Raw genomic sequence first — 18008 nt, 5'->3', positions numbered from 1 at the left:
CAGCAGCACCCCTATGCGTCCACCAGCAGGCGTCAACACCAGGGTGCTGGTGAAAGCATTGGGGCCGCACATCAACCCCGGAGGTCTTTTATAGGCCAGGGCCCAGAGCGGCCCTCATGGAAGATGCGCCAACCCCACACTCCGGCGCCTCGACCAGTGAAGAAACAGAGGCCGAAGAAATTAATACACTACCGGTAACCATGGAGGTAGGTAGGTCTGGTTCCTTCCAGAACATAAAAGATGTAGGGCCTGTACTAACAGGGGGAAGGATACACTTGTTTTAGGAAGCATGGAGGACTATTACACTTGATAAATATATACTACAAAGTATTCAGGGATATAAAATTGATTTCATCCAAAAAAGTATGCCACCAGTTCAACATGTACCTCACAGGGAGTTTGTACTCTCACAAGGGGAAAAATGCGAGGGACATGCAGAACTGGTGAGGTTACATGCAAAAGGAGTCATAGAGAAAATGGAACATGACTCTCTGGAATTTGTATTGAATATTTTTACAAAAACCAAGAAAGATGGTGGATGTCGCATCATCATTGACTTAACTACACTGAATACTTTTGTTAGGTATATACATTTCAAAATGGAAACATTTGTTACTGCCAAACAATTAATTTACAAAGGATACTTCATGGCATGCATCGATTTAAAAGATGCATACTATTTAGAACCCATTCATAAGGATCATCGTAGATACCTAAAGTTTAACTGGATGGGGCAACTATGGCAGTATAAAGCATTGCCTAATGGGTTAACATCAGTCCCAAGACTGTTTACCCAGATATTAAAACCAGCCTTGGCAATACTAAGAAAACAAAAACATATTGTCATGGCATATCTTGATGATATTTTGATAGTGGGGAAAACCCTGGAATTAGCTAAATCAGCGGTACAGCTTTTATCCGGAGTTCCGGAAACCGAAAAGCTCCGAAAACCGGCCATTTTTTCCAGGATGTCGTCTGCACACCAAAGCGCGCGTTTGGCGCCAAACTTGACCCGAAACGACCCACGGTCTGGACTACTGTAGCGGCTGCCTCCTCCCCAGAGACCGGGGAGATACTTAAACATCTGTAAATCATTCCTTAAATGTTAGTCAGTAAGTTTGGAGGGTTTTTATGCCATAAGTTTTTAGGTCATGGGGGGGGGGGGGGTGAAGGGGGAAACTTTAATTCTTAAAGAGCAGCCACAGCGCTCCGGAGCTTACCACACGGCGACCCGGTAAGGCATTGCCCGCTCCCCGCTGGTATCCAGCACTGTGGCCGCCGACTCCCAACATCGCGGAGCTGGGGCTGCGGGCGTCCGGTCGCGGGCGGCGCTGGATTTGGAGCGCCGCGCAGCCAGGGGTAGACTTGCCGGGGCCGGAGCTACAACCGGCGCCGCCCACGGCCGGACGCCCGCAGCCCCAGCTCCGCAATGTTGGGAGTCGGTGGCCACAGCGCTCCGGAGCTTACTGCACACCGACCCGGTAAGGCATTGCCCGCTCCCCGCCTCTCCGACCAGGTAGGGGACTAAGAATTAAAGTTTCCCCCTTCACCCCCCCACCCACCACATAAAATCCCTCCAAACTAACTGACTAACATTTAAGCAATGATTTACAATGATTCCCCGGTCTCCGGGGAGGAGGCAGTCGCTCCAGACTTTTCAAGCCGCCCGCGCTACCTACCTAATCTACGCTAAAAATCTTCCATTCCGAAATCCAAAAAATTCCGAAATTCGAGAAGTGTCTGGTCCCAAGGCTTTCGGATAAAAGGTTGTGCACCTGTATTAGCTACCAAACATCTGTTTGAAACACTGGGGTTTGTCATACACCCAGATAAATCTAAGTTGACACCTTCCACAACTGTGCAAGCGTTAAAACAACATGCAGGTCATCGACCTATGCAATTACCAAAAGGTGCAAGCGTTAAAACAACATGCAGGTCATCGACGAATGCAATTACCAGCTAAAGCAATTTCAGAATTACAATTGGTGGAAAGAAAACATTTGGCATATTTCCAGCCCCATCGTTATCAGAAACCCAGCATTCACATTACAAACGGATGCCAGTGCTCAGGGCTGGGGAGCAACTAACATTATATCTAGTACTGGTGGCAGATGGAACATACAAGAATCATCACTACTACAGACACTGGGTATAAGTTATTTAGAAATGTTGGGTGTGTTTTATGGACTAAAAGCTTACTGTTCAGCTATGCACCATTTGCATGTCCGCCTACAAATTGACAACACCACAGTGGTGGCTTATATTAACCACTAGACTAAGTGGGACCCATTGGGTCCCAGCATCACACGGGAGTGCTGGTCACCCAATGCAATATTCCAGCTCTTCACCAATTCCAATATTGCTCGCCATTGGGAAAGGTCTTTCTTTTGCGCTAGTATGGGTGTTGTGGGCCGAAGGTACTGGTTTCCTGATGGCTAGTATAGACATTGTGGGCCGAATGGATTCTTGGGCTGGCAGCTCAGTCACTGAGGCCTAGCAGTACAGTCTCTCGTTCATTTTGTACAAATTCATTTTGTAAACACAAACTTTTTAAAAGGTGAGGCAAACAATTTGGCAGCAGCCACCCAACAACCAAAATTCATTTTGTGAACACAAACTTTTTAAAAGGTGAGGCAAACAATTTGGCTGCAGCCACCCGACAACCAAAATTCATTTTGTGAACACAAACTTTTTAAAACGGCGAGGCAAACATTTGGGCAGCAGCCACCCGACAACCAAAATTCATTTTGTGAATACAAACGTTTTAAAAAGGCGAGTCAAACAATTGGGCAGCAGCCACTTTACAGCTGCATCGAGGGGACTCACCGTGGAGTAGACGTGCGTTCAGTGTTATTCGCAGCTCAGAGAGCCGTGACCCTCTCGCTTCCTGGGTCTGGCAGAGACTGAGTGAGGGACTACACTTCCGGGTTTTATAGTCCCTCCCCCGTCCCGCCAGCGGGGGCAGCAAAGAGAATGGGGAATTTAAAAAAAAACATTAATATCTCTCTGATTTTTCATCGATGGGAAAAATCCTCCGGTCCCGGAAGGCGGAGGGGAGCTCTGAGCGAGGTGGCCAAAAATGACGGCCATAGGTGACGTCATTCTCTCGGAAATCGCAGCATAGTGGTCCAAAAGCGATCAAGATCAGATATGGGTGGAATAAAATCGATATCGTGTGACGATCTGGTCAACACAATCTGGCAAAGGTTTCGACAGACATATTTGGCTATCAGCAACTTACCTACCAGGTAAGCTCAACACAGTGGCAGACACCAGGTCACGAAAATTTAATGACAACACCGAATGGATGTTGAACCATAAGTTTGCTGATATTACAAAGCGGTATGGTACACCTGATATCGATCTCTTTGCATCCAGACTGAATCACCAGTTACCAACATATGTCGCTTGGGAACCAGACCCTGAGGCAGCAGCGATGGACGTTTTTCGCTGAATTGGGGAAAAATAATTTCCATGCCTCCCCCCCCACCCCCCCCCCCCCCCCCCCCCCCGCCTCATCAGTCGGGTCCTACGCAAAATACAAATGGACTCAGCTTCAGGTATTTTGGTAGTACCCGACTGGCCTACACAGCCATGGTTCCCTGTGGTCCTCGACATGGTCTCTGAACCACTCATGACCATTTCCAAAAGACCAGATCTATTGGTCCATCCTGTTACGGGCGAAAGTCACCCGTGCCATGACAGGATAAATCTGTTGACTTGCAGAATTTGAAACGGCCTCTGTTGGATCTGGGATTATCGGACAGGACCATGAACATGATCACGGCGGCCTACCGAGAATTGATTAAGAAGCAGTACCTCTCCAGCATTCGGAAGTGCTGCTCGAGGACGGGTAGCATCCAGATCAGCTACAATTACCAACGTCCTGGAATTCCTATCCAGCCTTCACTTCGATGAAGGACTGAGTTACAGCACAATTAACAGTGCTAGGAGTGCTCTGTCAGCATATTTATGGCAGGCACCAGGACAGCAGTGCATAGGATCTCACCATCTGGTTGCCAAACTAATGAGGGGTATCTATAACACCAACCCCCCCCAGACCAAGGTACACCCAGATCTGGGACGTCCGTGTCGTCCTGACATTACTAAGGGGTTGGTCACCAGCCAAGTCCCAGTCCCTGGAACAGCTCACTCTAAAAACCGTCATGCTGATGGCCTTGGTCTCAGCTCAAAGGGTCCAGTCGCTATACAAATTAAGACTGGACAATATGGTAACATCAACTGACAAGATAACATTCAGAATCTTGGAGCTGGTCAAACAGAGCAGACCGGGAACTTCGGGACTGACTTTGGAATTCCGGGCATACCCACCTGACCTCCGTTTGTGTGTCATCTCACATCTATTGATTTATCTTAGGACAACAAAAGCCTTAAGAGGAAGCGAAATGGCATTATGGGTTAGCTTCAAACAGCCTCATGGTCGGGTGTCAGTACAGACCATCTCAAGATGGCTCAGCCAGGTTCTGGGGGCTGCTGGGGTGGATACTGACATTTTTAAATCTCACTCCACCAGGGCAACAGCAACATCGGCGGCCAGAAATATGGAGGTACCAATGGACCATATTCTGGCAACAGCAGGATGGGCTATGGAAAGGACTTTCCAAATATTTTATAACAAGCCGATATATAATTTAGCCCGAGGAGTGAGTGAAGCATGGATTGTTCCACGGCTTGAAATCACAGATCTTTAAAATCTTCACGTAGTCACTCACATGACTCCGAAGTAAAATAGTAAGATTAAACGAGAACTTACCAGTTTGAAGTTTGATCTTTATTTTATGAGGAGTTACGATGAGGGATTATTATAAAGGTCAACTGGTGTCCTAGTTCTTCTTATCTTACTATGTTTATTTCAATTACTATTACTGTGATTCCACACCGTTGCTTTTAAGAATGTCGCGCATGCGTGCTGGCGGGGTCTTCACGTAAGCCCTCATCGTAACTTCTCATAAAATAAAGATCAAACTTCAAACTGGTAAGTTCTCGTTTAATCTTACTATTTTATAGTGTTACCACGGGCACATTGTTATGTATTGCTTAGTAATTGTAGATTTGTTTATCTGATGGATTGAAGCTTTGCCAACTGTAAATGCGACCGCTGAGACTACAGTGACACTTATTTAAAAATAAATCATACCTCGCTTTGGGCTGCCTACCGTTATTATTCCCGATAACGGTTTCCACTTTATTTCAAAGATTAATGAAGAATTGTGTCAGCATTTTAACATTAAACAGTAATTCCACACACAGGCCACCGGAGTGGTCAAATGGAGCCCTGAAGTCTAAATTGGCTAAATGTGGTTTTGCAGAACTGCAAAGGTTGTTATGACTAAAAAGGGAAGAGGGCCGACACCAAGTAGTACTGCAGAGAAAAACAAGTCTGTTCTCGACAATAACAACTGGTGCAAGGAATGTGCTGACTGTGTGATTAAAGGGCCTGTCCCACTTGCATGCGAAGTACACGCTAAGTACGTGCTAAGTTCGCGCTAAGTTCGTACGTGACTTCATTTGCGTCATGCTTACCAATCAGCTGTGCAGGAGGTGGGCCGACTGAATTTGGGCGTCGCACGGCGTCGGGCGGTGACGTCATCACGCAACGCCATGCCGGGGGGTGACGTCATCGTGCAACGCCACGCTCTAGGCGTACGCCGTCAAGACGCTGCGTACACCATCAAGATGCTGCGTACGACGTCAAGATGCTGCGTACAACCGCAATGCGCCTGCGTGCCGACAGGCCGTTGGCACGCGAAGGTTTTGGCCACTGCAAGAATTTCAGAGCCCCACGCGATGTCGGGACCAGCCCCGCACAACTGCGCACTTCTAAATGGGACAGGCCCCACGTGACCATACGGTGCCCTTGCATCTCAAGCGACCACGAGGTTGTGTAATTTGCGAGGCAAGGTCGCGTAAGTGGGACAGGCCCATTACTGTGTGATTAGCTGGACCTGTGAATATTCATGTATAAATATACTGCCTGTGGCCAGAATAATTGAGTGGGACCGCGAGGGGTAACGAGTATGTAACCATATTTGTCTCTGTGGGACTGGGTGGGCTTGTACCGGCTGGAAATGTACAATGATATGCTTCTAGCCGGCAGCATGTCAGTATGAGAAAGGGCAACATCACCCTAATCTACAAGCAAAAGGGGGAGATAAATAATATAAGGAATTGGAGACCATCACATTGTTGAATGTTGATTACAAGATCCTGTCTAAGGCCATCGCCAACTGGGTCAAGTCTGCTCTGGGAACAGTCCGTAAATGACAGAGTCCTCTGTGACAAAGCTGTTCAGACCAAATCGTGACAGGGACCCTTGCAAACCTCTCCAGACTAGCTTTGCAAATCCTGCCAGGAAAATCTTAAACAGCCTGGTGCTGCTGAGAGATACCATTGCCTACATAAAGGACAGACGGGTGGATGCCTGCCTAGTCAGCTAGGACAAGGAGAAGGCCTTCTACAGGATATCGCACATGCACATGGGGAACGTACTCTCCAAAATGGGCATTGGGGTGGGAATCAGAAATTGGATCCATTTGCACTACACAATATCTGTAGTGCAGTCCAAATCAATGGGTGGGAATCAGAAAGCTTCCCCAGCAGGTCTGGAGTCTGGCAGGGTTGCCCTCTGTCCCCTGTCTTGTTCGACTGTTGTATTGAACCTTTTGCCGAGTCCTTCAGGAAGGACGTGAGCGGTGGAGTGACATTGCCAGGCAGTGGGGGCACTCAGGTCAAAATCTCCCTGTACATAGACAATGTCGTTGTCTTCTGCTCGGATCCAGGGTCGGTCCGCAGATTGATTAGCGTCTGTGAACAGTTTGAGTCGGCCACGGGAGCCAGGGTGAACAGCAGGAAGAGCGAGGCCATGCTCTTTGGCAACTGGCCCGACCGATCTTCCGTCCCCTTCACCATCAAGCCTGACTTCTTGAAGGTGCTGGGGATCTGGTTCGGGGGGCGCAGGCGTGCGACAAGAATTGGCTGGAGCGGATTGCCAAGGTGGGGAAGAAACTGGAGCTGTGGAAGCAGCGCTCCTTCAATAGCGCGAAAAACCTTGGTCATCAGGTGTGAGGTACTCTTGGGGCTGCTGTACCTGGCGCAAGTGTGGCCTATCCCTCCCTCCTACACCACAGGGATCACCCGGGCCATCTTCCAGTTTATCTGGGGGTCTAGGATGGACCGGGTGTGATGGGCCACAATGTACAAGTCAGCAGACAACGGGGGTAAAAGCGTGCCCAACGTCGCCCTCACCCTGATGGCCACCTTCGTGTGTGGCTGCATCAGGTGGAGTGGAGAGCCATGTCACTACCTGCTGAGGTTCTACCTGTCCCCGGTGTTGCAAAGGATGGGCCTTGCGCAGATGCCACGCAATGTGCCAGTCAGCTGGGCATTGCTGCACCCTCTGTCATTCATGGAAAGGTTCTTCTGGACCAACACCTTTGACTACGTCCATCGGTTAATGGTCAGTACAGAACATCCTGCAGGCACTGCAGGGAAATGACTCCATGGATCCTGTGGGGTGGTTTCCAGAGCAGACTGCCCAGCTTGTCTGGCAAAATGCCTCATCACCAGAACTCACCAACAAGCACCAAGACCTGGTTTGGCTGGCGGTGATGGGGAGCTCTCCTACTCAGATCACTTCTGCACCGGCGGAACCTCACTACCAGCACACGCTGCCCTCGGGGACGGCTGCTATGGAGAGGAGCCGGTTGCCCACCTCTTTGCAGAAAGCGGATTTGCAAAGCCACTCTGGAGAAGTTTGCAAGGGTCCCTGTCACAATTTAGTCTGAACAGCTCTGTCACAGAGGACTCACGGACGGTGATTTACAGACTGTTCCTAGGGACACATTGAGAGACTGACATCGAGTGCTGCTGGAAGGTCAGCAAGATGCGCTTTGTTTTGTCCGAGCTTTGTTGACCTCCCAGCTGAGCGAGATGTCCGTCAGGGAATGTTGCCGACTGGCCCGCTGCAGACTGCAGGAGTACGTGCTGAGGAACACACTGAATATCGGTGCAGCCAACGCCAAGGTTCTGAGGGGAAGGACCGCAGTCGACGGTCCTTCCATTGCTGGACATGTGGGGCAGGGTGTGGTGGAGACGCCCCTCAAAAATAAGGGAAGGGATTCCACACTAGTGGGCCACATGAGTGGCAAGGGTGGGGAATAAATTGGTGTCATTTGTGTTAACAGTATTGAATGTTTGTCTAGCCTCCAACAATGTTGGATTAATTGTTTTGTATTGTTCCTGTATTGTTTATATTTATTACTTGAATAAAGTCTATTTTGAAATTTAAAAAATACTGTGGTTGCTCTCCCACTTCCGCATGCATAATAAAAAGGGATTGTTACATTCTTAAAGTGATTAATGTCGTTTGTTGTCCGATAGCGGATAGAACCTTAACATTGGCGTAGTCGGCAGGATTTCGCTGGGAACCATCTCCGACGACTGAGTAAGTGGCTGCGGTCGCCTCGAGGTAAAAAGTGCACCATCAGATCTATTGAGTCTGAACACCCGAACAAAAAGATTTTCGACTATTGTCGGTAGCTTTATCCAAATGTTTGGGAGACGAACCTTGGCCAGTAGGGGGAACATGGAATGTTGAGACTATTAAACAAACAGAAGGCTAATTGCCATGATATGATTGAGTCACAAAATAAGCAACATTGGTAACAAAAAAACAGGTGCCAAAACGAGAATTCCCCATGGATCCATTACCTGGCATAGCGACCCTGTTCATTGATGAAGAAGAGGAGGAAAGCGACTTAGAATGGAGCGTTCCTCCACCCCCTTATGCCCCATACCCCAAGCCCAGGGCAGCCAAGCAGCAGGAGGACCGGGACGCTGACTGGTTCCCATCGCTAAAATGGCTGTGCAGGGAACAGAGGAGGATTTTGAAACTTTCTTCACAAATGTTCAGTCCTGGTTGAAAATAATCCAGGAACGTTTGCAAGTCACTGACAATGTTGAAGGACCAAAGGAAGCTCCGTACGCCAGGCTGAAGGAGACTGAGGAAATCTTGGCTGAGGAACCTGTAGGAAGAATGAGGATACAGTTGGTACAGGTAAAGGCAGATTTGCTCCTGGAGGACAACAGTGATGACAAGAGGCATGAGTTCCACAGAGCATTGAAACAGATTGGAACAGCATGTGAAGATATACAGACGAACATGGTGCATTGTCATAGTTGCATTGAATGGGTGTTGCTACACTGGATGAAGTACTTGAAGGCGAGGGAGGATTATTTCGCATGGCTGGTAAAGATAAACAGAAGCTGGAGTCTGATCTTGAATCCCAACTGACCTTAAAGGACAAGAAGCGTCAGCGAAATCCATCACAAAATTCTGCTGGGCAGCATCTTTAAACATGGTGGCATCCAAATTTTGCCAGGAGGCATTAAAACAAGCCTTGGAATGTGATATTTGCAGGCGAAACAATCCCAGAAAGATGGTAAAATGTCCAAAGGGAGTGACACCAAAGCCAGGCCGACCCTTCGACTGTATACAGATAGATTTTATAGTTACCAAAGGCACATTGTTATAGGTTTTGCTTAGTAATTGTAGATTTGTTTATCTGATGGATTGAAGCTTTGCCAACTGTAAATGCGACAGCTGAGACTACGGTGACACTTGTTTTAAAATATATCATACCTCGTTTTGGGCGGCCTAACGTTATTATTTCCGATAACGGTCCCCACTTTATCGCAAAGATTAATGAAGAATTGTGTCAGCATTTTAACATTAAACAGCAATTCCACACACAGGCCACCGGAGTGGTCAAATGGAGCCCTGAAGTCTAAATTGGCTAAATGTGGTTTGCAGAACTGCAAAGGGTGTTATGACTAAAAAGTGAAGAGGGCCGACACCAAGTAGTGCTGCAGAGAAAAACAAGTCTGTTCTCGACAATAACAACCGGTGAAAGGAATGTGCTGACTGTGTGATTAAAGGGCCTGTCCCACTTGCATGCGATTGCGTGCATTTGGAAGTGAAGTTCACACGAAGTTCGTGCTAAGTTCGCGCTAATTTCGCACGTGACGTCATTTGCGTCATACTTACCAATCAGCTGTGCAGGAGGCGGGCCGACTGAATTTGGGCGTCGCATGGCTTCGGGCGGTGACGTCATCACGCAATGCCACGCGGTAGGCGTACGCCGTCAAGACGCTGCGTACGCCGTCAAGACGCTGCGTAGGACGTCAAGAAGCTGCGTATGACCGCAATGCGCCTGCATGCCGACAGGCCGTTGGCGCGCGAAGATTTCGGCCACTGCAACAATTTCGGAGCCCCACACGATGTCGAGACCAGCCCCGCACAACTCCGCACTTCTAAGTGGGACAGGCCCCGTGCGACAATCCGGTGCCCGTACGTCTCAAGCGACCACGATGTCGTGTAATTTGCGAGCCAAGGTCGCGTAAGTGGGACAGGCCCTTTACTGTGTGATTCGCTGGACCCGTGAATATTCACGTATAAATATACTGCCTGTGGCCAGAATAATTGAGTGGGACCGCGAGCAGTAACGAGTATGTAACCATATTTGTCTCTGTGGGACTGGGTGGGCTTGGACCGGCTGGAAATTTACAATTATATGCTTCTAGCCGGCAGCATGTCAGACTATGAGAAAGGGCCGCATCACCCTAATCTACAAGCAAAAGGGGGAGATAAATAACATAAGGAATTGGAGACCATCACATTGTTGAATGTTGATTATAAGATCCTGTCTAAGGCCATCGCCAACTGGGTAAAGTCTGCTCTGGGGCGGGTCATCCACCCGGACCAAACCTGTGCTGCGCCCCAGGAAAATCTCAAACAGCCTGGCGCTGCAGAGAGATACCATTGCCTACATAAAGGACAGACGGGTGGATGCCTGCCTAGTCAGCTAGGACAAGGAGAAGGCCTTCTACAGGATATCACACACGTACATGGGGGACGTACTCTCCAAAATGGGCTTTGGGGAGGTAATCAGAAATTGGATCCATTGCAATACACCGATATCTGTAGTGCAGTCCAAATCAATGGGTGGGAATCAGACAGCTTCCCTGTCAGGTCTGGAGTCTGGCAGGGTTGCCCTCTCTCCCCTGTCTTGTTCGTCTGTTGTATTGAACCTTTTGCTCAGTCTTTCAGGAAGGATGCGAGTATAAGTGGAGTGACATTGCCAGGCAGTGGGGGCACTCAGGTCAAAAGCTCCCTGTACATAGACAATGTCGCCGTCTTCTGCTCGGTTCCAGGGTCGGTCCGCAGATTGTTTAGCGTCTGTGAACAGTTTGAGTCGGCCACGGAAGCCAGGGTGAACCGCAGTAAGAGCGAGGCCATGCTCTTTGGCAACTGGTATGACGGATCTTCCATCCCCTTCACCATCAAGCCTGACTTCTTGAAGGTGCTGGGGATCTGGTTCGGGGGGGCGCAGGCTAGCGACAAGAATTGGCTGGTGCGGATAGCCAAGGTGGGGAAGAAACTGGAGCTGTGGAAGCAGCGCTCACTCTCTATAATGCAAAAAACTTTGGTCATCAGGTGTGAGGTACTTTTGGGGCTGCTGTACTTGGTGCAAGTGTGGCCTGTCTCTCCCTCCTACGCCACAGGGATCACCCGGGCCGTCTTCCAGTTCATCTGGGGGTCGAGGATAGACCGGGTGCGATGGGCCACAATGCACAAGACGGCAGACAACGGGGGTAAAAGCATAACCAACGTCGCCCTCACCCTGATGGCCATCTTTGTGTGTGGCTGCATCAGGCAGATCGTAGAGCCAAAGCACGTGGGCATCAAGTGTCTCTACCTGCTGAGTTTCTACCTGTCCCCGGTGTTGCGAACGATGGGTCTGGCGCAGATGCCACGCAATGTGCCAGTGAGCTGGACATTGCCACACCCCCTGTCATTCGTGGATAGGTTCTTCCAGACCAACACCTTTGACCACATGTCCATCGGTCAATGGTCAGCACGGAACGTCCTGCAGGCACTGCAGGAAATGACTCCGTGGATCCAGTGGCGTGGTTCCCAGAGCAGGCTGCCCAGCTTGTCTGGCAAAATGCCTCATCACCAGAACTCACCAACAAGCACCAAGACCTGGCTTGGCTGGCGGTGAGGGGACCCTCCCAGTCAGATCCTTCCTGCACTGTTGGAACCTCACTACCAGCGCTCGCTGCCCTCGGGGACGGGGGCTATGGAGAGGAGACGGTTGCCCACCTCTTTGCAGAAAGTGGATTTGCAAAGCTAGTCTGGAGAGGTTTGCAAGGGTACCTGTCAAGATTTAGTCTGAACAGCTCTGTCACAGAGGACTCTGTGATTTACGGACTGTTCCCAGGGACACATTCAGAGGCTGACATCGAGTGCTGCTGGAAGGTCATCAACTCGGTGAAAGACGCATTTTGTTCTGCCCGAACTTTGTTGACCTCCCAGTGGAGCGAGATGTCCGTCAGGGAATGTTGCCGACTGGCCCGCTGCAGACTGCAGGAGTACGTGCTGAGGAACACACTGAATATTGGTGCAGCCAACGCTAAGGTTCTGAGGGGGAGGACCGCAGTCGACGGTCCTTCCATTGCTGGACATAGGGGGCAGGGTGTGGTGGAGACACCCCTCAAAAATAAGGGAAGGGATTCCACACCAGTGGGCCACATGAGTGGCAAGGGTGGGGAATAAATTGGTGTCATTTGTGTAAACAGTATTGAATGTTTGTCTAGCCTCCGAGAATGTCGGATTATTTTTTTTGTATTGTTCATTTATTGTTTATATTTATTACTTGTATAAAGTCTATTTTGAAATTTAAAAAATACTTGTGTTGCTCTCCCACTTCCGCATGCATAATAAAGAGGGATTGTTACATTCTTAAAGTGACTAATGTCGTTTGTTGTCTGATAGCGGATAGAACTTTAATATTGGCGGAGTCGGCAGGATTTCGCTGGGAGCCATCTCCAACGACCGAGTAAGTGGCTGCGGTCTGGCTGGGACCTCGAGGGGAGTAAAAAGTGCACCATCAGATCCATTGAGTCCATTGAGAACACCTGAACGAAACGATTTTCGACTATTGTCGGTAGCTTTATCCAAATGTTTGGGAGATGAACCTTGGCCAGTAGGGGGAACATGGAATGTTGAGACAATTAAACAAACAGAATGTAATTGGCATGATATGATTGAGTCGCAAAATAAACAACATTGGTAACAAAAAAACAGGCGCCAAAACGAGAATTCCCCACGGATCCCTTACCTGGCATAGCGACCCTGTTCATAGATGAAGAAGAGGAGGAACATGACCTAGAATGGAGCATTCCTCCACACTCTTATGCCCCACACCCCAAGCCCAGGGCAGCCAAGCAGCAAGAGGACCGGGACACCGACTGGTTCCCCTCGCTAAAATGGCTGTGCAAGGAGCAGAGCAGGATTTTGATACTTTCTTCACTAATGTTCAGTCCTGGATGAAAATGATCCAGGAACATTTTCAAGTCACTGACAATGTTGAAGGACCAAAGGAAGCTACGTAAGCCAGCCTGAAGGAGACTGAGGAAATCTTGGCTGAGGAACCTGAAGGAAGAATGTGGATACAGTTGGTACAGGTAAAGGCAGATTTGCTCCTGGAGGACAACAGTGATGACAAGAGGCATGAGTTCCACAGGGCATTGAAACAGATTGAAACAGCATGTGAAGATACACAGACGAATATGGTGCATTGTCATAGTCGCATTGAACGGGTGTTGCTGCACTGGATTAAATACTTGAAGGTGAGGGAGGACTTTTTCGCATAGCTGGTAAAGATAAACAGAAGCTGGAGTCTGATCTTGAATCACAACTGACCTTAAAGGACAAGAAGCTTCAGCTAATCCCACAAAATTCTGCTGGGCAGCATCTTTAATCAGACAGTTTTACTCGAGCGTCTTCTCCAGGAATCGGAGTCCTTGTTCACCAAAACCACAGATGAGATTCTCAATAAAGAATCTCAACAGAAATTAAAATGGGATCACGGGGAACTTGAGATGAAAGCCAAGCAAATGGTGACGAATTTGTAAGGACATGTGCAGCAGCATCAGGTTTATCTGGACAACTGGGAGAAATTCCAAAACTGGCTGCAGTTAATGGCAGAAAATCGCAACCGTTGCATGACCCACAGGAGCAGCAAGCATCACCTGGATGGATCACTCCGGGAACTGTGGGATTTGTGCAACATTCTCAGCAGCAAGAAACGAGAGCTGGACAATCTGCAGAACCAAGCTGAAGCTGTGATACGGAACACATCCCCCAAAGGAGCAGAGAACGTTGTCAGAGGCCTGGAGAAACTGAGCACGGACTGGGAGAAGCTGAAACTAAAGTGTCGACTGGCGGAAGGCCCATTGCAGCTGGCGTGGCAGTCCTTGCTGGAGTACCTGTCCAGGGCTGAGCAGCTGGAGAGAGAGAGGACTGAGTTATTGAACTGATTAAGGACCCTGGATCTCCACATCCCTCCCAAGATACAGACCCTGGAAGAAGAAGAAAGATAAAGAGAAGGAGCAGAAGTGTCTGTGGGAGAAGTAGTTAAATCAGGGGCTGAAAGGGCTAAAACCAATAAACGACTCCAGCCTGAGGGTGTCTGGAACTACCCCATGAGAGCAATGCCAAATCCCACACTGTTTTCGCTGAGCCCCTGCACCCGGATAGCCAATACCTATTGGACTTCGCCTAAGAGGGGCGACAATACACCTGGATACGACTACCCTAGGGATACATCCATTCACCCACAATCTTTCCCCAGACTCTGAGCGGCCAGCAGACAACTCTCCGATTGTGGTGATACAATATGTTGACGATCTGCTCCTGGCCACACTTCCCTCTGGAAGGCGACTCTGGACTGTCAAAGCCACCACAGACAGACATAAAAACATCGTTTTTCCACGAGTAGTAGCTCTACTCAATAACCAAAAGTCTGTAGCCTCCGTTTCTTCTGGTATTTTATTTCATTCACATGTAATGTGACCTACTGAGAGTTGCCTGGTTCATTCTGGAAATTGTAAGAGGTTACAGACCTGTCGAGCAAGCTTTGGAGTAACCCAACCCTGAAGAGAACCCTCATCCCCACAGGTACACAAGACACACTCCGAACAGCCACTGCTGTCGTGCAATATGCTCTATTCCACCGTCTCGTTTCCATAGTTTTAATACTTAAGATGTAGAATACATTTACGAAGTAAAGTAGGGGAGCAAAAAGGGGAGATGTGATATCCCTCTTAAAATATTGCACAGGAGACGGTGGAATAAATCTCGTACAGGTCAACAGTATGCCTGCACAAGCATCCTTTGCTTTGCCCTGTCAGCCCAGGGCATTGCTGATGGCTGTGCGTTATTGTGATGCTTTCATCCTTTGTAAAGTGCAGAATTATTTCTGTGAAGTTACTTGCATGATCTGTAAAGTTCAACTAAATGGCTTCGTCTGTGCCGAGTAACTCAATGACACTGTGATCTATTAGACCTCAAGCATTGAACTAGTTAATATTTCCTCCAACTGAGGTGAGGAAATCTTCAAATTCTTGGTAGTTAATAGTCATCGTGAAACAGGAATTGTTCTTAAATTTGTGGAATAGTGGTGTTGTTGGTGAATTTATAGATGGCTTTAGTACTGTGCTTATCCACACTGTCATGGGTGTAAAAAGAGTAGGGGGGGCTAAGGATACAGCATTGAGGTCACCTGTGTTGATATTCAGTGACAAGGAGGTGTTGTTACCAATCTGCGCTAATTGAGATCTGCCAATAAGAATGTCAAGGGTCCAATTGTCAACAGCGGTAGGGAAATCCATGCCTTAAGCTTGGTGATGAGTTTGGAGGGGATGATAGTGTTGAATGCCGAGCTGTAATCAGTGAACAGCAGCCTGATGTATGTGTTCCTATTTTCAAGATATCCCAGTTTAGTTAATGTAGGTATGTTGCAATGCCTACCTGAAGCGTCGCTGAAAATCTGTCCCAGCCCGTGTGCGCGATTTTGGCGCCGTTTAGAGGGGGGCGGGTTTAACACGCGATTTTTCACTAGGCTGTTCAAATCGAGGATGTTCAGCCTAGTTAATTATTAACGAAAAATCGCTGGAAGATTCCGTAGCTGGAGCTATTATTAGTTTTAAGGGCTTTCTATACTTGTTATAGTAGGTTAAAAATTAACCTCTAAACCCGCGACCGCCGGCAACCGGCCGGATCTCATACAGGGGACAGCAGAAGGTAGGCTGTTTATTTTTACGTTAAAAAGGGCTTCTTAAGATCCCTTTATACAAAGTTTAATGTTGCGAGTAGCTAATTTTGGGCCCATTATATCCCTCAGTATTTTTCTGGACATTTGGGGTACAAATCTACCGCAATGTGAACATTCTAAACCAGCGCGTTCACAGGATCCCACTAGAAAGCTGATTTAAATGGATTTTAATTTACAGCAATTGAACAATAAATTCCTTCCATTTGGCCTATAAATTAATGTAAATGAGACTTAAAAATCATGTTTTATTGTGAATTATTTGTGAATATTATTTGGACACTTAGGCTATTTAAAAATGTTAATCATTTATTAAGAAATGGATAGATGTTTAGATCTAGTAATTGAAGTTTGGAATTAGCTACAATTGGGTAACTAACTAATTATATGCTTTAATTTCAGGTCATCCAAGTAAGATTATTTTATATTTGTTTCAGAATGCTTCAATCTATGATAACTGAAATTTTCATTCAGTTCTCTTAATTTGGAAGAAAGTTATGGGCTTTTGACTGTCCACGATCACAGCTTTTTAGTTATGTCCATAGAAAATCAATAGGGAACTAGAGATGCTAATTTCCGAGGATGAAAATGGCCATAACTTTTTAAATACTTGAGATATTAAAGTGAATTAGGTGTCAAATTAAACTTATTTTTATGCTTTATCTGATGGGGTAAATTGCAGACTTGATTTTTAAAATCTCAAAATGTTGTAACATTGCTAGTTAATGCACTTAGATTCCAAAACTGGGACCAATCTCTGATCAGCTACCATGCATGTCCTTATGAAAGGTCTTGGGTAACATTGAATGGAACCTACCTCCCTGGTAGATGCATAAACGGGATCTTAATGATCACCCAGCCACAAAATGTTCATTATGGAGAGTTGTGACGTAGTCTTCCAGTCATTTCACCCTTTGCCCCATGGAGTCTCACCAACCATCAAGACCCAGGCACAGTATTTCCATTTTATTCGTCCAAAATTATCAACAACTCCCCAGTATCTACCAGTTATCTCCATATTTACATGACATTACACAGGCCAATTAATCTAGCATCCCGAACATCCCAGGGTAGAAATATCAAAGACTAGATTCAACAGTGGCTGAATGGGAGAAGCCAGAGGGTAATGGTGGATGGCTGTTTGTCGGGTTGGAGGCAGGTGACTAGTGGGGTGCCTCAGGGATCTGTGTTGGGTCCTTTGTTGTTTGTCATGTACATCAATGATCTGGATGAAGGTGTGGTAAATTGGATTAGTAAGTATGCAGATGATACCAAGATAGGGGGTGTTGTGGATAATGAAGAGGATTTCCAAAGTCTACAGAGTGATTTAGGCCATTTGGAAGAATGGGCTGAAAGATGGCAGATGGAGTTTAATGCTGATAAATGTGAGGTGCTACACCTTGGCAGGACAAATCAAAATAGGACGTACATGGTAAATGGTAGGGAATTGAAGAATACAGTTGAACAGAGGGATCTGGGAATAACCATGCATAGTTCCTTGAAGGTGGAATCTCATATAGATAGGGTGGTAAAGAAAGCTTTTGGTATGCTAGCCTTTATAAATCAGAGCATTGAGTATAGAAGCTGGGATGTAATGTTAAAATTGTACAAGGCATTGGTGAGACCAAATCTGGAGTATGGTGTACAATTTTGGTCGCCCAATTATAGGAAGGATGTCAACAAAATAGAGAGAGTACAGAGGAGATTTACTAGAATGTTGCCTGGGTTTCAACAACTAAGTTACAGAGATAGGTTGAATAAGTTAGGTCTTTATTCTCTGGAGCGCAGAAGGTTAAGGGGGGACTTGATAGA

At 47.4% G+C, this 18008-nt stretch overlaps 1 protein-coding gene across 1 annotated transcript; it reads left to right on the top strand.

Annotated features, from left to right (window-relative positions):
* Positions 1 to 8852: 8852 nt before the first annotated feature.
* LOC116976498 (nesprin-3-like) lies at positions 8853 to 15940 on the top strand (the record flags this gene model as incomplete). Its single annotated transcript, XM_033026390.1, is given in 4 exon segments — positions 8853 to 9268; positions 13755 to 13811; positions 13813 to 14361; positions 15893 to 15940. Coding segments are annotated over 4 exon segments (1044 nt in total), but the record flags the coding sequence as incomplete, so codon positions are not given.
* Between the last annotated feature and the right edge of the window lie 2068 nt (positions 15941 to 18008).

The sequence above is a fragment of the Amblyraja radiata genome, chromosome 8 (genome assembly GCF_010909765.2).
Source record: "Amblyraja radiata isolate CabotCenter1 chromosome 8, sAmbRad1.1.pri, whole genome shotgun sequence".
Classification (NCBI taxonomy): domain Eukaryota; kingdom Metazoa; phylum Chordata; class Chondrichthyes; order Rajiformes; family Rajidae; genus Amblyraja; species Amblyraja radiata.
The sequence above is the reverse complement of the archived record's forward strand: the minus strand, read 5'-3'. Positions and strand labels throughout refer to the sequence as shown.